This window comes from Haliaeetus leucocephalus, unplaced genomic scaffold (genome assembly GCF_000737465.1).
Source record: "Haliaeetus leucocephalus isolate CR32 unplaced genomic scaffold, Haliaeetus_leucocephalus-4.0 Scaffold2, whole genome shotgun sequence".
Classification (NCBI taxonomy): Eukaryota; Metazoa; Chordata; class Aves; order Accipitriformes; family Accipitridae; genus Haliaeetus; species Haliaeetus leucocephalus.
Window position 1 is genome coordinate 9,185,892 of NW_010972438.1, and position 22,287 is coordinate 9,208,178.

Consider the following 22,287-nt stretch of genomic DNA (forward strand, 5'->3'; position numbering starts at 1 on the left):
AGCACAAGTGCCTGGACGTGGTCCTCAGGCATCACTGGGGGCAGTGTCAGTGACAGCGTGAGCATCCCCGGCCCTCCTGCTCATTCCTGCCTCGTGCTGGTCCCTCAATTATGCTGGTACAACTCTCTCTGGTTACTACATGAACCAGACTGGGAGCTAATCTGGCTTAAATCAGGGCATGAAAGCCCCTCACTTCTTCTGTGTTTTTTTTTTGTGTGTGTGGTTTTTTTTGTTGTTTTTTTGTTGTTTTTTTTTAATGTGGACTATTTCTCAATCCAGCTCCTCACATGGCTGTACAAACATTTGCACTGGTATCACAGAGGGCAGAACAAGGGCAGGAACGGAGGAGGCTGCTTGAACCGCTGCTGCTGAAATAAATACTCATGCAACTGCACCCGAGGCATTCTTAAAACCAACACACAGGCTCTCAGGAAGTGTTACCACCTAGCATCCTCCACAAGTGAGAAAATGAGCAGAATCACGAATATTTTAGAGTAAGCTGAAAGCAGCTTTTATCATTATAAGCAAGCAATTTTACAATGGTCTGTAAATTTGCAATGTTCCTTTTTCAATCAGTACAGTAGATGAACAACACATTGTGTACTCATAAAATAAAACCTAGAGATAGGTTCAAATAACAATTCCAGCACTTTTTACAACCTGCTGCAGGCAGAAGTTTTTTTTCCCTGATAAAGTTTTAACACTCTCTTAGCTATGGAGTTGTGCAAGTTCCCCAAAATTTAATACCAAAAGGCAGTTTTTCAAGGCATGGTTATTAGACACAGTAACTACAACAGTTCTTGGTCTTATGATGCAGGTTTCATTTCTATATTACAAACTGATTTACAAATACAGCTGACCAACCTTCTCCAGTGCTATTTTACCAGTGACAGAACTCAGATGCTGAAATATTGAACACCTGAGTTTGCTCCCAGTGAGGTCTTTGCCACCGAGTTCAACAACAATACTGTCAAACCGTAAGTGACTTGGCCCCAGGTCACACAGAAAATCAATGACTGGGTCAGGAAAGGAACCCATGTCTCCTGGTGCTCAATGTCATTTCTTCTGCACAGAAAGGCACTGCCAGAGAAGTACAAGGCTCTGCCACAGGACCCATCCCAAGGATTCTGTTCAATTCAACAGGATGCTTAACAAAAACCTAAGAAAACTCTTACTATCTACTAAATTCTATAGGGTTTTGCCCAAGGAAAATTAAAGGCATCTTTTTCCCAAGCTGTCTCATATACACACATGACTATAAACAAGCAATGCAAGCTTGCTTGCTTGGTCTTTGAAAGGCAGCAGCTGTGTTGTTCCAAAAATCCCTCCTGAATGTAAACGTATTAGCACTGTATAAACAGCTTGATTTAATAAGAAATGCAACACAATATTCCCGCTTTGTCTTTGGGATCACGATGTTGATGGTGGCAATAATTCAGAGGTGAATTATGGTATGTGTTCAGAAGAAAGAAAAAGAAAACTCTCCAGCTATAGTTGTGAATTAATTTCTTCCTCTTAGCTGAAAATGAGAAATGGCTATAATTTAGTTCCCATTTAAAAGTTGCTGTTGGCTAAACTCTAAAATCTTAATTGCTTCTTAATATTCTCTGCTTATTTTTCCCTTTGAAACCACAGTCTATAGCATTGTAGTGTTTAGATTAAAAACCAGAATGGAAAACAAACAGTGGAAGGTCACCAGTCACTCCTAAAATATGGGTTTTTTTTTTTTCTAAAATGACAGAACTTAATGTGCATCGAAGTATTTTAGTTGATTTCCCAACTCTAGTCACCCTCCTGCACCTCTGTGAAAAAGAAAGTGGCACTGACCATGGGTTTCCCTTAAAGTGTCACTACTCAGGACTTGTTCAATTTGCAACAGAATATAGTGGAAGTGCTAGAAAAGACATGCTTCAAGCCATATTATGGCTCAGCATGCTATAGGAACTCGCCTTGCTGCAAAAAAACTGAAGTCACACTCAATCCCTAAATAGTTTGGAGGTCACTACCAAACACACTCTGCATTTCTCAGAGCTTGTAGAAAAGGCTGTGAGAATAACAGTGGCAAAGACTGCAGACAATCCAAATCAAATTTTAAACTGACCTTGAAGAACTGCAGAAGGATCTCATGATACTGAGTCTGGGTATAAAATCACAGATGCAAAACAAATGCCCAGAAATGCAAAAATCATGTGCTTGGGAAACTGCACCTCACAATGCACACATTTTAATGGGCTCTAGATGACCTAGTAGTGCTCCAGCGAAAGATCCTAAAATTCCAGCGAATAGTTCTCAGAAATACTCAGTGGTTGTCCCTACAGCACACAATTTCAGGAACCAGTACAAAAGGAATGAAAGCAGAAAAATACCACTGTGCCACTGCAGAAGCGAATGGTGAATCTACATGTTGAGTAAAACAAGGATCTGGTCTCCTCACCTTTTCTGTCTGCTAAGACTCAAATTCTTGACTTGATGCTAAAAGAAATCAGTTTCAAGCACTAGAGGTCCTGGGAGCAACAGTCCCCTTCATCGTGCCTACTCCAGCTCAAGGCCAGCTTTTCCTCAGGAGGAATCAAAGATGCACAGAAGCAAACTGAAACTACAGCCATCATTGTCCCTCCTGCCCAGGAAGCCCAACTGCCAACCAGCCCCAGTGGACACGTGGCTTCTGGTCATCCCACGATGGTGGTGTTCTCATTGTTCTGGGATAAAAGGCAGAGCAATTTTTGCAGCTTCATTATGGTGACCTAGTTTATTTTCCACTCTACCAACTCAAAATCACATAGCCCTCTTTGCACAGCGGTGCCATTAAAAGTACTGAATTCAGGAAACTTTAGTAGAAAGGTAATTCAGAGCTGCTGCTTGCCTGCAAGTTCCCATCCCTTTTCATTACTGAGATGGCCATCATGCTAAAAAGACGGAAGTGACCCTTTCTCTTCAACATCAATCATATTCTTTCGCCATTTGTCCAGGATCCACATAGAAAAGGAACTGAGAACAGCAAATTACCTCTGCAAATAAGGGAGTCTCGTTCAGAAATGGCAGAGATCATTTCCAAATATATTCAATTACAAGAAGGCTCTAATGAACACAGCATGGAAGCTCAACAGATAAAAGAAAGGAAAAGCTTCACCAAACAATGACTGCTTCCTATCACTCTCCTTTTCAAATAAAGGGAACAGAAAATGAAGCTTCCTTACAACAAGACATCATCACAAAACTTATTTCATTGCTGTATCACGGAATGAGTTACAAAGGATCCAAACAGAGATAAATGCTTTGCCAAACAGAGATAAACGTTTTGCCAAACCTTCACAAGCAACTTCCCTAACTCCTTATTTTGGTCCCTGGATAATAGGGCATCGACGCAATGCAAACAAGCAGAAGGCTTCTCTCTGCTTCATTGTTCTACTTATGTCACCTCTGGTCTGAAATCATTTAATCCCACAAATGCTCAAAAAACGCAAAAGTGAAAATATCATTTGTTTCACCCTCAGAATGTATTGCCAAAGGGTAACTATGTCTCTTCTGCATTTTCTAGTTCTCTGAATTTTGTTTTGTAATGCTTTTTCTCACACAAAACAAAGAACTGCTGTGCAAGAAAAGACCCCTTGGTCCAGCACGCCTGTCCCCTTGAGGGTTATCCTTTCATAACAAGTGTTTCTCTGCTGTGCACTTCAATACCATGTTTCCCTTACTGAAAAATCTGTCTCAAACTCGTTTTCACGCCATTTGCTTTGATGGTGTTATTTAGCAAATTATTCCATATGTTGCCCATTACATTTTAAGCTAAGTATTTCTTCCTAAAAATCCGGATCACTGTTCCTTTCAAACTTGTAAATTAGGCTCCGCAGTGTCTGAGGATCTGTTTTTTCCTCACTTTAAAACACTCACAGAGATAAACATTTTATTTTTCCTAAGGAAAGGTAATCACACTGAAAAGGGCACACAAAATGCTGTGTTGCAACTTCAGTGACGTGGTCTGCAGAACGTGAAATGTTACTGTGGACAATTTGTGTTCTAGTTGCTTGTTGATTTATCCTAAAACACACGTTTACTTTTTTTATACACAGTCTGTATTTGTTAAAAAAATCCTCAAAACTATGCAGGTAGACACAGGAGATTATTTTGAAGCTAGTACACATGTGCTCTCAAGTTTGTTTATTGTTCCTCAATTTGTTGCTTCATATTTATCAAAAAACTTTGCCTGCTACATGACATACTTTCCATGTCCATATTAATTTTTAATCTCCACCTTTTTTTAATATCAATTTTACACAAAAAAATTGATCCCTGCTGTCAAGGGTATTAATGACAATGCCTATTTTACCAAAGCCACTGATGAATGTTAACTACTCATGCATATTATGGAGAGCAGATAAGAAACAATTACTGTCCATATGCAAAATAACAAACATTACTGAAAAAGTAATTTGGTTTCAGCTAAAGTCTTTGTTCATGTATCTTCCTTGATTTATGTGTGGTTTTGTTACTATGAAGCAAATAAAAATTATATGAAGTGGATGGTTAGGAATTTAGAAGATAAAAAGTATTTAACTTTAACATATCTTAATTTTAGACTCGAGTAATATTATGATCTACAACAGAAGCCAATATTTATCAAAAATTAGTCTCTTAACTATTCGTTACTAAGCCAGTACTTTACAACTTTAGTATCTTCTCATGGATGGTATTGTTACTCTTTGAGCAAATTAAACACTCTTTTTGCAATGATTTCTCTCAATCCATTAGTGAAATTGCAGGAAATGGAAATGTTTTCCAAACAGGGTGAGGTACCAACATTCTTCTTGATAATAGCTGTTAGCATTTTATTTCAAAACCTTTCCTCCTGAGAAGAGCATTTTGTATCAATGCAAGACAAATATTACTAACCCCTCATTACAGTGCTTCAGAATATACCTTATTCTTCAAGGACTTGCCTGGTGTGAATGCAACTTAGTTTAGTCCTTCAAATGAAGAAAACATATATCGAAGGACAGGACACTACAATGGGATCTTCAGAACCTTTCCCATTTCAGCTTTTGTGCACATAGTACTGCAATTTTATTCATTGTCTTACTGCAGTGATGTTAATTACTTGCAAATGTTAATAGAAATGATTTTCACAAGACCATTGTAATCTATTCATTAATATTCTTTCAAATGTTCCCAGCCTCAACAATTTGGCCAATTAATTGTCAGCAGAATGGGTGTACTGAAAAACAGCTTGGTAGTTTTTTTAACTGATTCTGCAAATATAATGATCTATGGACTGCTATTTCTCATCAAAGCTACTTTTCTGTGTCCCATCTAATGAGGTTTTGAAATAATTCCTAAATACCTTCTATGAGGCTAATCCCTGGTTAATTCTCATTACCAGGGTGTCTTGGGGTTTTGGGTTCTGGTTTTGGCACAAGAAGGTGCTGCAGGTTTTAATTTACTCTCAATCAAATGGAGATGGATTTGTTGATGCTAATCCTAGTCTCCACCACTGAACCAGTGCCCAATGGTGTAAAGGACAGTATCTCTTTGTAAAAGGCAATCTTTACTTTCAAGACCTTGCAGGCTGCACTTCTGAACACTTCACCAATGCTAAAGAACTACTCAGAGCATTGCCATGTAACATGAAACAAGCTTGTCCCCCTTTCTTGAAGTACAGTCAAAGGAAGAAAAGAACTGCTCAAGGTCACACAGGTGGTCTGTGGCAAAGCCACCCATGGAACCAAGTCCAGTCTCACCGGGCCTTTCTGCCATGACCACCTTTCCTGAAGGTCAAGACAAAGATACCTTTTTATAGCTATATTAGAGGGACTAATTGTGAAAATAGTTGTTGGCATTACAGCTGGCTCAACCATTGCTAGAGCTCTACCAAGCTCATTTACATGACACAAAAAATCAATATTGAAGACAGCTGAATAGTTAACCAACAGAGCTGTTCTAGCATCCAGAGAGTTATCTAATGCATCTATCACCATAACATCTAACAAAATAAAAAACACAGGACCACATTAAAAAACACCACCTGAAATATGTTTTAAATCATAATCAGTTTCCAATCAAAAGGAAACAGGCTCACCTCCAGTAGACAAGCACAGCAATGAGAAGAATGAGGCACACGAAGGTCAGTGCTGAGACCACAATAAGCGGGATGATCCATTCCATTTTACCAGGAGAAGGTCTCGTCGCCATGCTGGAGCTGTTCTTGTCAGCTGTGTGTTAAAACACATAACAAAACCAATCACTAAATAGAAAGAGAATTACTGTATGGAAGAATGTGTAAGCAAAACAAATAGCTTGTCCATTTTACATGGTATGAGTAAACAGAGCAAAGATCTTCTAACTGCAGGGTGGGACTCCATTTGTCTTTAGTCTGAGACATGAGAGCACAAAAGTATGGTGTTTATTGCCACATATGGCTTGGATTTTACTACTGCCTGTAATTACAGTCTCATAGACAATTTAGGACTCTATCGTGCAAGCACCTATTATCAGATGTGGAGTACTCCACTGAGTCATTTCACCACAGTAACAAAGTAAACGCTTTGCTCGGTCATCAGTGTTTGCAGATAAATGCACTCTGTTTCTCAACACTACAGGACAGCCCTGTTTGCAAAGCTCAGTGTAATACTTTGCTTCAGAAATAAATTTCTTGGTAACTATCTTAAAATAAAAAATCCTCAACATGTTGGGTGTCATGTCACATCATTTGCAGAATTGTCACAATCTGGTGAGTTACTGCATACGAAAGCACTTTTCAGCATATGGATTGTCAAGATGGATGGATGAATGAATGTTGTAACTGACAGAAGAAATCATTATGCCACAGCTTTTGAACAAAGTTAAAGTTGGTCAATATCCTGAGATCTGGCCGAGTAACTCCATTTCACTTTTCGCTTGACACCTCGTTAAAATTACTGTATCATATATCAGATGAATATCTAGAGGTTCTGCAAGTACTGGAGCCAATGAACATAGACGCTGTATCAATGTATTTGAAAAGACACCTAATTTGTGCAAATTCATGTAGACTTGACGAATAAATTGTTTTAGACAGAATGATAAAAGAAAAATACAGAAGCTGATTCTGTATCTTACTCATGTTTCCTAACAAACAGGCGGTAGTTGATCAATACCTGTCAACAGGACGTAATTGGAAAGGATTAGGGTAAACAGCTTCAGATTTCTTTGAGCATTGAAACGTACGCACTTGACTTCTACTTTTTAGCCTACGTGAGTCTTTCCTTACCAATGTGCTTCCTTGCCCTCATTCAGTATTATATTATCATATCTTCTGAAACTGCTGCAAATCCTACCAGAACAACATAATTGCCTTTTCACCATAGGCAGGCAAAACACAGATAATTGGAAGTCACCAGATGTCACATAATATGAAGTCATACTCTATTTTAATAGCATTTAGATTATACTCTTCCATAGGCAGGAGTAAAATCCAACTAACATGGAAGTAAAGGTTAATTGTAAATGCTTTTGCCTGACTGCTGAAAACAGAGCAAGGCTGCAGGCTGCTGCAAGCCCAGCAAGAAATCTTTCTAGTTTTAAGAACTAGGCTGATGGAGGTAATGCCCTTTAGCAAGCAGCCTAAATGAGGTGCTAATCAGAGGGATGTTTGGGGGAAGCAAACGTGCACTGAGTATAGAACTGATCAAAAGAGATGAGTAGCCAGTTGTCTCCAACTTCAGTAAGAAAGGCTACCAAGGTTACCAACGGTGCCACTTCGCAGAATAGGCACACAACGTTGTACCTCCAGCACGTGGTAAGTTTTCATCTTCACAGCATACTAATAATATACAACATCCCATTTTTAAGATAGGTCTTTAATTTCCTTGACTAGCAAAGAATAAGGAAAAGAACAACCCCCAAATTAGAGCAAAGGCTTATTCTCTGTATTTGCCAGACTTGCAAAAATCATAAGCCCTGAGGCATCAGTTTTTATCAGTGCATTTCAAATCAATTAACAGCATGAAAAAATTAAGCCTGTGAGGTAAGCGTTACTAATCAGAATGGTAAAGGGGACAAAGCAAAAAACCATGCAATGTAATAAAACTTCATAGGAGAGCCAAATAGCCCCCCCACCTTACATCCGTCAGGGTGTTGCTTCATTTCTCTCCAAGGACAGTATTCTGTTTAGTTTCACCTCCACATATTTCAACACAAAAACATATGTTTCTGTTTGCATGGGAAGAAAATTAAATTCCATTGTAAGCACAGCATGGGCTAGAGTCCCAATGCACACTATTAAATTCTGCAGTGCTCACGATGCTCCTCGTACTCAGTCTACTGTGGAGAACGCATTTATCTGACCCTGCCAACTCCCTATATCACAGATGTGAGGATAAGAAAGCATCCAGTATGCTGAGTGCCAGAATAGCAAATGCCACTCCCGCGTGCTGATGGCTGGCCCCGAAATTCCAGTAGGGAATGCCCAAGCAGTGATGTGCTTCAGAAAAAAAAGAGACCATTCCCGTGCTGGCTTTGAAGAAAAAGTCTTAGGTGTTTTCCACTGCTTAAGTAAAGTGTTGAGAGAGCTTAAACAAAACAATGCCAGTAAAAATTGTACTAGAATGACAGTTGGGGCCAGAAGTACAGCAGTGCAGCTGGAGTGGTGGCGCCTGTCTCTTGAGTGTCATGGCAGAAGAGCCTAAGAAAAGGCAGCACACTGGAGAACTTGGAAAAGGAGCTGAAGAAAATACACACCAAAAAAGGCAGATCTGGGCCTTTATAGCTTCCTGTTCTCCTATATAATAAAATATTACAAAATTTAAAAAGTCAGCATTTCACTCTTTTCCAAAGCAAGAATGTTGAGCCTTGGTAGTGTCAACAGCATATCCTTGTAACGGTGCCCACCATACGCTGTACTTTGGGAAGGGGGGGGGAGCTTAAAAAATGGACCAGGAAACTCCATTTTTGCTAAGCAATGTAAACAGTTTCCAGTGGCATATGCCTTCGTTGAATTAATTCAGTTTGCCTTTTACTGGCTTGGAATTCATCCCAGTAGGAAGGAATAAAAATTATTACAGCATATCTGTTTCAGGAGGTCCCACACAATACAAGCCCTGGCACTGCTAAATCCACTCCTGCGTCTGGAAAAATCCGTAACTCCTGTGAACCACCCATTCAGCAGTTCCACCCAGGCCCTGGATGGATGAGGCCCTGGCACAGAAAGTATTAGAGGGCATTAGGCATCGAGGGAGGCTTTGGCAGCGCAACTCTTGCACAAAGGTCAAGGCAAGAAAAGGGCATTCTACAATTTGTGAAATGTGCTGTTTTTCCGCGTATTCTTCGTAATTGGTTCCTGAGAATAGAAACATGTTTATTTCCCTTAAGTTACACTGCCTTCTATAATAAGCAAGCATAGCTGTAATATATAACTTATCTACCTTTATCATCCCTTGCCATTGCACAAACCGCCAGGACAAAGTTCTGTTTGTTGTACCGTTACACATACCCTTAACTACGACAACATGCGTGTTCTGCAGGCCAAAAGAAAACCCCCACTGCTGAACTGCCTCAGACCATCCATTCTCTTAAAAGAAAGTCACCTGCTCATCTTTCCTTTGAGCAAATGAAATTATGGACTTATACAAAAGTATCAATTCATTCTGGAAAACAGTATCGGCCATATTATTAAATGATGAAAAGGCAAACCCATGTTTTTAAAAAAAGTATTACCTTTGATACAAGCTCATGCCATGGTGCAGCTATTTTCTCTCTATTTCTTTAAAGGCATTCCTGCAGTAGTCATACTTAAACCAGGCTGTGCACAACTAAGCATGACTTTTCGTTGTTTTGTAAACAGATGCCAATCATTTTTAATCCTGATGTCAGATATCTGAAATTCATACTGTTTGCAAACATCAAATAATTCAATTCTTTCATTTTCAATCCATTCTGCTGCTTGCTCCTGTAAGTTACCATGCAAAATGGCTCAAGTGCCACATGAAAATACAGCTTAATAATCCTTGCCACGTATGGAGAAAGAAAGAATTACACAGATGTTTAATTATCTTAATGAGGTTATCCCCAAAAGGCTTTTGTAACCTCAGACCTGGCAAAGACTGCTCTAAACCAAAATTCAGTCTCTGCTAAAAGCGTACACCAGGCTTGAAATTTAACCCTGCACATCACGATCTCTCTACAAACCCCTCTTGTGGGAGGAACTTGGCAGAAGCAGGTGAGCACGGAGGGATGGGAGGACCTGGCCGAAGTTGGGATCAAGGGCCAATCCCATGTCTCTGTTCTCAGTCCCAGCTCATGACTCAAAAAGCACCAACCGGACATCTATTGCTTTGCTCACAACAACCCATTTGTTATCTCCTGTCAAATACAAAGGATCCGTTTAACTGTCCGGCACAACAAACCAAAATTCTGTGGGATAATACCTGCTCTAGCCTGATTAAACTGAATCATGCTCTTTTTTTTTTTTTAACTCTCTTTTTTTTTTTTTGGTATAGCATCATTCTAATCGCTGTTTTTCTAATTTTCAGGTTTCAGAGTCATGGACAATGCTGAGCAGCTGTGTGTGTAACAGTTGCAGATCAAAGGTACAATTAGTCTACTGTGGGCACCAAAACAGAGAAAAGGATGATCAGGAAAATGAAAGAGGAGAACGCAAGCAAGCATCCAGTGACAGAAGAAAATCATTAGCATTGGCCGATACCACTAGACAAGAAGAGGCCAATGCCATTTGGAAAATAATGACATGGCCTCAGGAGAGGTGTGTGTGTATGTGCGTGTGAAATAAGCACTAAAAGAAAATGAGCCTTGCTGTACTAATTGGCCTCGCACTTTCCCTGTAATTTCTCATGTGTTCCCTGTTCTCCTCTAATCATCCACACTCGTGAGTACTTCCCCATTCAGTTATCTCCTTACAACTGCTAATTTGATGCTATATAATTAATTTTACAAGTGTACATTGTTATGAAACAATTTTCTACTCTTTAAAATGATTAAACTTTCTACTCACAAAAACATTTTTGAAACCTTGACAGCTTTTTAAAAACTGCTTTCCTGGAGAAAAGAAAGATGCATTCAAAAAGTTTCTGCCCTCTGTGGGACACAGTAAGCTGCAGGGGTTCTTTCTGCTCACTTTGGAAGTGGCCTTCACCCTCTTCTAACTGTCCTGATGCTCAGGAATGCTTTCAGACACTTCTAGCAATGTCCTCTTGGCTTCACGAGTCATTGTCTTGATTTCAGGTTTACCTTGTTATGGAAAACCTTTAAGGCCCTTTCTCACAGGAGGAGGTCTTGCTTATGTCTGGAGTTTCATTGAACTCAACTCCTTGCATGAGGTATGTCAGGTCTGTCTGTATGAATTGCAAATTTCCATATTACTGTGGAAAACAATTAAGATGAAGCAACTAGTCTTAGGCTTTGTGCTAGTGTTTGATTGATTCGATTCACCAGCTGTGGTTTTGCTGGCATGTGTCTTTGGTAACCTAGATCCAGCCTGGATCTTCTCCTGCATTCCCAAGAGTCTTCTCACAGGAGTAGCACTTCTAGCAGGCCAGCCAGGCCTTACTTAGACACATCTAGTAAAATACTTGGGCAAGTTCCAGGTTAGGTAAACCTCAGCTATCCACTGCAGAAGCTTGGTGACATGAGATGCAAAGAAAAGAAGGACTTGCCTGAAGAGACTTTGAAGGACGAGGTCCTCATATCTGGTATAAAGAGATTCAGGCTGGAAGCCTCTGTCCCAAAGCCAGTAAGAGACATCTTAAAATCTTCTCAGAGTTTAAAAACACTGACCCTTCCCAACGTCTGGACAGGGAGTCACCAGGTTTGTGACCAACCTAACTTCTTCCACCTGGAGGTCAAGGACAGGGAATGAACCTCTACCCCAAGGAAAATGGCACAAATGGGCCCTTCTTCATCTCTGAATAACCATTCCCAGCCCTTTTGCTGCTGAGTGTACTCTTCAGCGCACTGAGGGGCCCGCGAGAGGCTTGTCTGGGAAGCTGAATATATGGTACAATTCCTTCTCCTCATCCCGGGTATGTCACCAGAGGTTTGACTAAGATTTAACTAAGGTTAATTTGGGCGAAACAGGCAACCCTTTCACTTATCTTTTCCCCCAGCTAACATGTGCTGGTTATTTCAGATGTCATTTCTTACACATGGAAGCCATTTTTGTAAGACACAGTGATCTTAGTAAGTTGTCCTCCCTCCATATATAAGCATGGAAAACCTAATTTGCAGAGTCCTTTCAAGACTGATCGTCTTTGCGTGCAGTCTTCAGACAGGGTCACTTCGAGCCTCCAAGCATGCAAGTGAGCAGAGCTCTTGAAAGAGGCTGTGTAGTAGGAGGCAAAGCTGTACTGAACCACTTTCAGTAATATTTCTCTGCATGCTAAAGAGACAGAAATCACTACAGACTAAGGGGATACAATTCATGATAACCATCAAGTACTTCTTAGCAATATTAACAATACTTCCCCATCTCATTGATTTTCATCTTTTTCATCTTAACTTCACCACGGAATAAAAACCAATCTAATAACAATCCCTTTGTCATGAATTAAGAAACATGAACAACTATCCATCTTTCCTCCAATTTATTAGGCTGAGAATAAGCCATGAGGCCCTTTCTAGGTCTTATATAAAGGACGTTGTCCTTGGGCCATCCAAGGAACTGGCACATGAGAAACAGAGAAGCAGAAGGCAGGAAGAACCAAAGACAACTATTTCAGAGGCAGGTTTACCCAGGCAGATTGAATTGCTGGGGTTTGAGCCTAAATGGTGCTGAATGCTTTCTCCCAACATTGCAAAGCATGGCTAGGATAAGTTTCCCCCTTCCTAATAAAAAGGTGATTAGGGCAAGTGGCATGTTGAAAGCTGCCTGACAGGCACCTCAGATCATATTCAGTGGGAGCACTGGACTTTGAAGAAGATTTCCAGTTGAGGAGTAAGAAAAACAGCAGGGTATTTAAAAAAAATAGGCACAACCTGGTGCAGGTTTCTTGCTTCTGCATTGTTAATCTGTTCGCTTACAGAACAGTTATGATTCACAGCATTAGAGTCAGGTCAGTATTTCTGTAAAAAATGTTATTAAAGATTGGATTTAGCTTTGTTTTTTAAATTTGTTCTGAGCTATAACTGAGTGCACAATGTCTGCATTTTTGTGCTTAAAAATGTAGGGAAAAATAAATATGTAAGGTTTTTTCACAGTACGCGTACTCTAGAACAGCTTTGATGGAAAAACAAAATTACAAAACAGTCTCTAGATTAGCAAAATAAACAATAACACTAAAAAAAACTGAACAAAAAAATGTGCACTATCTTATGAATGCTGTGGTAATACACATAATCACTCAGATAAACTTGTCGCCATATCTAAATCTCAGTCCTTACTCTGCAAATAAATCCATACACATGTACTCCATTTGCTCCTTGCAGTTATAAGATCCATTTTCCTCACCAGTGCCTGGAGCTCCCCAAGCAGGAACAAGTGCATATGCACTGGACTTTCTGCACAGCAAGTTGGGAGCACCATGAGATACCAGTTTGCATAGGCCTGTGGAGCAAATCCTGACCACACAGGACTTGGTGCACATGCAGATCACCTGGGCATGCTTCCAAAAGGTTGTATTTGCTGCGTACGTACTGTAGAGTTGGTACATACATCCAGAGTTGGCGTGTACAAGAGCACTGGTAATTCTCATCAGGACAAACATGGAAAATATGTGAACACTGCCTGGAAAAAAAGGTAACCCTAGCGCAAAAGGTGCTTTGCCTTGGAAGATCAGAGTATGTAGGTTTTGTGGTGAGAAATAAACAAGCGATGATCCTGTATTTGGGAGACTATCTCAAAACCCAATCAGGGAGAATCCTGCAGATAAACTAAATTAGCTTACAACATATATAGCAACCTTCCCATGAAACACCAGTTCGGCACAGCAACCGCTCTTCCAAATTAATTTCACAGCTATAGTTCACTGCATTCTCCTCTCCTTTTTTTTTTTTAAAACCAAAATTCTTAAGGCAGTATGTTGGGGGTTAACATTTTCCCAAATTTTCTCTTCTAGCAAGCTACAAGGACCATGAGTCTGTCCCAATAACATAAAAGGATGATCCTTCCCCTCTACTCCCCCCAGTAACGATTTGCGGGTTGGGTGCTGTGAGGACCTGCCCATTGGATGAAGCCAGGCACCACAAAAATGTTTTATCTACTGGAAATCAGTAAGGAATCTGGATTGTATCATTTCCTGACAGCCTCATGCTGGTAAAAACGGTTTCCCCGGAGGTCACTCACCTGGGTTAATGGTGATGAATTTGTTATCTGAGGGGTATTCCTCTGGAAACCTGTCCTCCTTTGGAGGAGGTTTTCTTGTTGTCTCCGGTCTTCTCGGGATCTTCCCCAGGTAAAGTTCGTTGGTGAACGCTGGTGGCACTTGGGTGGAAGGGAGCGGCTGGGGCTGAGTGTCTGCTTCGGCAAAGCTCTCCTCCTGGGGACCTCCAGCCGTGGGGGCAACATTTTGGTTTGGCTCTTCACCCGATATGGTTTTATTTCCTTCCTCCTCGGCAGTCCGGTTGGGGGAAGCCGTGGCCACGTTGGGCTCCGTGCTATTGCGCGCCTCCGTGGCCGCCGTCGCCTTGTTTTTCTCCTTCTTCTCGGCATCCTTTTCTTCCTCTTCCTCGTGCTCCCGCTCCCCATCCTCGCTTTCACTCTTTTCGTCCTTCTCCCCCTCCTCGGCTCCCTCGCTGTCCTTTGTCAGCGCCGAGTCCCGCTCTGGCCCCGGGGAGGCGGCGGCGGCCTCGGTGGCGGCCACCACCGACCGTCCCGCCTGCTTGCTGGGGGCGGCCGCCGCGGGGAGCCGGGTGGGCCACACGCTGCTGGGGAAGGAGGAGATGCCACCACCGCTGAAGCCCAGCCCTGCCAGCAAGGTGCTGGTCACCACTGAGGCCACGGTGGCCTGGCTGCCGCTGGAGGAAGGCCCCATCCCTGTGGCCATGGACACGAAGGAGAAGGGGAGCCCCGAGGAGGTCCAGGTGGAGGAGCCGGAGCTGATGGGAGCCATGTCGGCTGAGGAGGCAGGAGATGCCGTGGGCTTCAGGGGGTCACCGGCAGCAGAGGGGAAGAAAACACAGCAGAGAGCATCAGCAGGGGCCCCAAGCTACCTGGGGTCATTTTTCTTTTGCTTTTTCCCTCCCTTTCCACACACATGCCATTCTGGTTGCTGTTCTCTTAAAAAGAGAGACTTACACCACCTGGATGCAGGGCTGAGTCAGGAACGGGACATGCCACAGAGCTACATGGCAAACCACAAAGGGAGGAAACCTCCCTGCATTCACCCCTTCCGAACAATCATTAGCATCAAAACCCTCTTTATTCTTATCTTTATTTTACAGTGGGACCTCCTCCACCCACGTCACTGGTGACTTGTGAGTAACGTTTCCTCTCAGGGGTGAGGAGGATGTAAAGGAGTTTAAGGAGTTTAGCTGCATTACTCACAGTGCTTTAATCCTCAGAATATAGAAGTTTAAAAATACAGCGTTACGTAAGGGCCATCCCAAAATAAGGGCTGTGCTGCCAACGTGAGCATCCGAGGCTGGTGGGTCTGCTCTGACAGGGAACTCTGGCTCTTCCCACACACATTGTGAGGGCCTCAAATGGTACTATTTTTATTTCCTTAATTTACCCATCAGCATCATTCTCCTAAGGACTGGTGCTGCAGTGAGGCATCGCTCTCGTTAGAAAAGACCTGCTGCATGGCCAGCTAGGTGCTCGTGAAGGACTTGGAGAGCATCAGGAGCCCTTCGGCCAGTCACCATGACCTCTACCAGGACCACGAGGCTGTGGCACCCAGCGGGGGACTCAGCCTTCCCCATCCACAGGGCTCTCCCTGGCCTCCACCAGCGATCCAGAGCCAGGGCTGGCACTGTCCATTTCCCTCCGGGAGCTGAGAGGAAGCAGGGAATGAACCATGGACTTTGCACCCTCGGCACCCTGCCAGTGTTATTCTAACATCAACCCAGTGCACACGTGCTCGCACATGGGTCTCTGTGCACACATGTGTATGCTCTACCAGAAGTAAAAACCTTGGTATATACTTAAAAACCTAGACAAGTCATTCCCCTTCCTGAATTACATGTGGAAAAAGACACTGAAGTGAGTTGGCTAAGGACAGGGAGTAATTCTGTGGAAGAGCCAGGGTCAGCAGTTCTGCCCAGACAACCTGACCAAGCTCCCTCTCTGACTTACTGAAAAATGTCTCACGTTACTGAATTCATCAGCAAGAGGAGCATTAGCTGGAAAGGAACGCATCAGACAAGGACAAACAAGGGTTAAATAGGTGCTACTGAACACTGAACAAAACTGTAACATGTTTATTTTTGGAACTAAAATTTATAACTTAACAGTATTTCTGCACCTCTGCAATTCCCAGTTTCGGTCAGGCCCTGTAGCTGAAATGCTGCAGCAAACCAAGAAAGGCTGCTTCCTCCGGTTATTTTTGACCAGCTGCAATCATAGAGAACCTGAGATCTCAGAAGAAAACCTGTGCTTCAGAGATTTCAAGCCAAAACTTTAAATAAGCATCTAAACTTCTGGATACTTATCAGTGTGAATCCCTAAGGCACTGTGAGATTTGCTTTTCACTGGCATGTACAGTCTCAAAGCTGGACTGAGTATTAAAATTTGACAGCAGATTTTATATGTCTAGAATACCTCTATACATCATTAAACAAACATTAATCATTCAAATTCAAGCTTTGAATGTGTTATTTGCTTACTAGGGAGTATATCAAACTGGAACAGAATAAAACCAGAAGCAATATACTTAAAGTAAATTCAATAGTATGAATTCAGTCCATAAATTTGTCTGAACAATTCAGTATACTGAATGCCAAGAAATTTAGGTTATGGATAGTTTATGTTAAATAACCTAATAAGGTACTTTCAAAACTGAAAAAGTGTATTCCAGTTTTACTGTAAATGTATCAACATTTCTGATTCTGGAATACAAAAGTCAGCTTCAGTGAGTTGCTACAGTCTCACCTGAATTAAAATTAAAACAAAGAGCACGTTAAGGCTTTATTCACACAATAGCAGGTTTCCTTAAAGCACTGGAAGAGCAAAGATGCTGTGTGTGAAGCCCTATTGCTGTTGCATATATTTCTGGTCATACAGTTAGTAAAAGAAATTAAATTTATTTCCACAGTTGTCATTAAGATTACAAATCCGCCCTAAATGGGTCGAATACAAATTTGGGAAGATTTTTTTAATACCCGATTCTCCAGTTGTCAAAGCCTCTCGGGGCAGGCCGCTGGAAAACCGAACCCTTTCCAATATTTTAGGTCTGTGTTAAAACCTTTGGGGGCAGCTCTGACCGCCCCCCCCCCGAGGAAGGCCGGGTCCTGCCGCCGATGTACGACCCCGTGCTGCCACCTGGTGGGAACGTCGCCCCCCATTACCGCCCCCCCCAGCGCTCCGCAGGGATTTACGGCCAGGACTTACCACTCCTGTTTTCACAATTCTGGTCCCCTCGAAAATTCGAGTAGTGTTAGCTGAGAAATAAAGAACAAGAGCGTGTCAGCGGACTGGGAAGGGAGGCATCGGTAAAATTGCTAAACGATTGCTGAACATGGCTAGTACAAAACGCGGATGCAGGTCTCGGTTTGGATAAAAGCAACTCGGCTCGTTTGGTGTTACTCACCTTACTTTGTACTTGTGTCTAAAGACAGATTTGTTTTGTCTTTAATTACTCAGGCCTGGCAATGCCGGTTTAAGTGCACTGCCAGAAAACGCATGCTCTCCTTCAAACCGGAGCTGGACGAAACGTCCTGACTTACACAGGAAGCAAGAGCAGCTGATGATAATAGTTTTTTCTGCCCTTATGATAACATCATCATTATTTATTGCTATTTATCTCAACTACAACTATAATCAGCCTCTTAAGTACGTTTTGAAAGCTCAAGTGGATTCTTCTTCTAGGTTAGATCTTGAGTCCCGCCAAAGATCAGAAGAACAACTCCTTTTTGGGGAGACATGGAAGGAAACACAACATCTGCTCCTGTTGCAGGTGTGTGTATATCACTTCCACTGCTTTGAGCATTGGGCTAGAGTACCCAAAGAGTATCCAGAAAAACTGTCAATAATGATTTACTCTTAACTCTAATTAAATAGGTATCATGGTCAAATTTCAAAGAATTTTTCCATTCTGTTATCTGCCGAAAGAAGCCCTAATCAGTAATACACAAGTTTCTGACTTCTGCCTGGCACTTAAAGGGAAGTCCAAACCACTCTGCTGAGACACTATGCAACTGAGAGCTACACATGAGATGTTGCTTGGATAGGACATTTCCTGTTCAAACTCTGCTTTCTCTGCAATGCTGCTAAAACTTTGGCATGATACCGCAACAGAACTAAATTGTGTCCACAGCTTGATATCCTTCAGATGCTAAGTGCTAACAGAGTAGGATTAAAACCTCCACATTTTCTGAAAAGCACACTGAAAAATGCCTCTATTATTCTATTCCATATACAGCATCAGACGCAAGTGACTTAACTCTTTGCTTCATCTTAAGGATTTAAATTTTTAACTCTCTGCTTGTTTTGTTCTTCCATTACCCATTCCGAGGTTTATAGATCTGTAAACTGGAGTGGGAGGGATTGCTCTCAGAAGAGGTGAATTTTGCCCTAGTTAATAAAAGAAGTAGTAATAAAATTCCCAGGAAGGAGCAAGACTTCAGCACTTAAAAAACCCAAAAAGCATCAAGTTCTCCTACCAAATCTCAGCTTTGCCAGATTTCTCCAATAAACTTAAAAGGAAGTCCATGACAAATGACAGCTTAGCATCCAGTTCTTTTGCTTTCATTTAAATATGTATGTTTTGGAAATCACTGAGGTTGCGTGCATGGTAAAACCTGAAGATCTCCACATGTGGTTGTCAAGGTAGTACTGATCGCCTTTCCTCTTTACATAAAACAGACACCGATCAGACTCACATTCTGCTATAGCTGTGCCTCTGATGCATAAGCAGTCTCTGATGAATTTGTTTTAAAAAACTAGTACCAAGAAAAGCTCTGAATTATCCTAAAACCTGGTGAACCCTGCCAGCAGAGAGGTAGGCAAACCCCCATCACTAGAAACAGGACTCTGATAAAAGTGACTGGCCACAATCTGAAATTAGCATTGTCTACATGCATTCAAACATCTTCTGAAATCATTCCACACCATATTGCACTCTGCAAAGAAAATGTTAAACAAACAAAGAGTCATTTAATGTAAAAATGTGTATGTGGTTTTTTTACCTTGAAAGAGCATAGTCTGGCTAAAGTCACTACGCATTTCATTTCGGCAAACTGCTTGAACTCTGAACAGATAAAGGATGTCAGGTGAGACATGGCTAATGATGGCCTTCTGTTTAAAAAAAATAGATATTATTCAGTTTTTTACCCCCACAGTACTGTCCACGATCAGTTTGAAATATATAAAGCATTGTGCTAACACAGGACATTTATGCCATGTAAGACAAACTTATTTCTACATAGAAATATCCACTGGTCCTCCGAGAGAGGGCAAGGCCGAAGCGATGCACCCAGACTCTGCTGACTCTGCCCGTGAGAAAGGAAGGAACACCTCCCACTTCTACTCTCATGACAGTCTTCATGCCTAAAAGTCTCTGCGCTCCTCAGAAAAAAACTAAACCTCAAATCATTTGACCCTACAGGAATTAAAATGAGATTTTTTTAATAGGTGGAGCTCTGAGTCCCAAACATGGGATAAGCCCAGAAAAGTCACTACATGTTCAAACTGACTATATATTTTGCAACAAACTGGCTATGGCAATTTGATGCTGGTGGCCTGTGTAACACGATGGCTCAGCACCCTGGGCTGGGCTGGGCTGTCCCCGCATACTCTTAGACCTGAGACCCTGCTGCCTTCCAGATACTCTTTTGTGTTGCCTTAGTCCACAATCACATCAGTTCATGTCTTACAGCAGACAGCAGCAGTAGCTGTGTGGGTCACTTGAAATACCAGCGATCTGTTTAGCAAAACACTGTCCAGCTCCGTTTCAAAACGGGACAGCCCAACTGCCTCTGCCAGAACACTTGCATTTTCCTCTGAAAAAGAGTTTCCTTCTTCTCTTGCCCCTAAAATAGACTAAGCTGTCATTGCTTTCTTAACCTCCAAGCTCTGCTGCACAGCACAGGGTCTCACTGCAATTTATTTCCAAGCTATCACTCCATCACATCCCCTGCACTTTTAATTATTTCTTTTACATAAAACAGGATGCTTTCACTGTGCCCACCTCATTTTTGCTGATTAAGGCTCTCCTCCTTATACCTGATTAAAAAAAAATCTCCCTTAAGAGTGTGAAGCTATGACAAGAGAGAGGTTACAATACATCATAACCTTGGGTGCCTTTCAATAGATTCCTTTCCGATTTTGTGAGGCACATCGTTCCCTAATGTGACCCAGATAACAATGTCTAGTGGGGAAATTGAAAATATAAATGGAAATGAAGTAAAAGAATCTTCATCTAAGGGAATAAGAGAAGTATTATTGTAGAACTGATTGAATGGGCCCAGAGGACTGTGTATTTGAAAAAAAAAAACCCGATAACAGTCATTAGGAATAACACTCTGTGCTGCTGCATTTTTCATGTGCATATACAATTACTGATTTCATTATTCTAGAGGCTTTCTTTGATTAACAATAAACGGAGGCCTTTCAAACCTGAATATGTCACTTTGATTTTATATGGAGAGAATGTTAAAGACCGGTACAATACTTGCTTCCACTTAGACAAGAATGACAAGCAGATCAAATCCTAAATGGAGGAGATAGATCGGTGTTTCCGTCTGTGCTGGAACTGTCTTGTTCTTCCCTCTTTTTGTCCCACTGCTTGTACAGGGCCACTCCGCAAAAATCTTCTAGCTCTGACCATGCAACTCCTACTGCTGGCAGCACTTACTGCCAGAAACTGCTCCAAAGACTGCAAGGGGCTATACACAGTGAAAAGCCTGAGCCCAGGAACAGATTTTGGGGGATCAGACTTTTAATGTGAAAATCTGTAAGCTGAGCACAAGCCAAAAGGTATTCAGAGCCTAACTATTTCCCGTGCCAGCTGCTTCTCAGCAACAGTATATGAAAATGTGTCTGCAGATTTAGTCCTTTATGCACTCACATAAACTATAAATTCACACTTCAGTGTTTTGGGGAGTCTGTTAGGCAATGTTCAACTAATGCTGAACATTTTAATAGCAATTCATTGCGAGTCAAACACTAGTCTGTCTATAAGGCAACAACTGCTTTCCTCCTCTACTTTCTTCTACTGAGAAAATAACAATGTAAGGATAGCTTGATACATATGTCTGGGGTTGATGCTGTGGTTTTACCAGGTCCTTGTCACTGTCCTTGGTGAAAGTCTTCTCCTTTTCATCTTCGTTTTTAGTCCAGCTATATGAGATCATGTAGTTCATGATCGGAGGGTGGTAGATGGTTTCTGGCTGGTTCCAGGTTACAAGTAACGCTGTCCTGTTCACAGGCTGCACTTTCATGTTGACTGGCGGAGTGCTGCAAGCTAAACAACAGAAGGAAAAATGTGAAGCTCTCCTAAATAACTGAGAGAAAACAAACAGGAAGAACTGTGCCTCACTCTAAGAGCCAGGTTTTTTCTTTAATGCCCTTGCCTACAGTAATAGCTTAGACTGCAATCCACTGAGACCAATGGGATTTAATACCACCTGCAGCTGCTTTCTGCTCTCCAGAGTAAAGGCAGCGAGAGAATCCATTCTCTGCAGGCAGGTTGCTTAGTTCTCGACTTATTTTCAGTCCTGACATTTGCATGTACACTTTAACTTGGTCTCTTACGAGTTCTGCACTGGAACATTAAAGTCCAATCAACCCGAGCCCCAGCTTCCCTGGCCCACAGTCTCCTGCCGTATGAAGGGGGTAAATGCTCCAGTGTGCTCCGCAGGCCCTGGAAATAGTTGGAACCTCTGAAAATGTGACACTATTGGGTGAGTCAGTATTTTCCTCTTAACCTAGTACATTTTTGCACATGAGCAGAAGTTACTTTATGCTCCTCTTTCTATATGTTTTCCTTCATGGATTTTCAACTCTTCCGCAGTGATGTATCACCAGCGCAGGGAAGAGTGGCACTTGATGGCCCTTGGCCATCTCCTTCTCATACCAGGCAAGGGAACCCTCCAGCCAGCCTCCGAAAGCCGTCCCTTCCTAACCCTGCCTGCAGCGGGGAGGCACAACTTACTTCTCACTCAAGCTTAAGTCGGTGGGGACGTCAGCATGGGACCAGCTTAACCAGC

General features: G+C 41.9%; 1 protein-coding gene across 1 annotated transcript in view; it reads right to left on the reverse strand.

Moving 5' to 3' along the window:
* The window catches only part of PTPRG (protein tyrosine phosphatase, receptor type, G), a 412,490-nt gene that overhangs the window by 61,402 nt on the left and 328,801 nt on the right, over window positions 1–22,287 (reverse strand). Inside the window, exons 9-13 of the mRNA XM_010571016.1 lie at window positions 21,358–21,542; window positions 19,267–19,375; window positions 17,471–17,520; window positions 14,267–15,062; window positions 6,074–6,206 (exon numbers count right to left, since the gene is read on the reverse strand). Of these exons, the coding sequence (XP_010569318.1) occupies window positions 6,074–6,206; window positions 14,267–15,062; window positions 17,471–17,520; window positions 19,267–19,375; window positions 21,358–21,542 (1,273 nt within the window). The remainder of the gene's footprint in view (window positions 1–6,073; window positions 6,207–14,266; window positions 15,063–17,470; window positions 17,521–19,266; window positions 19,376–21,357; window positions 21,543–22,287) is intronic.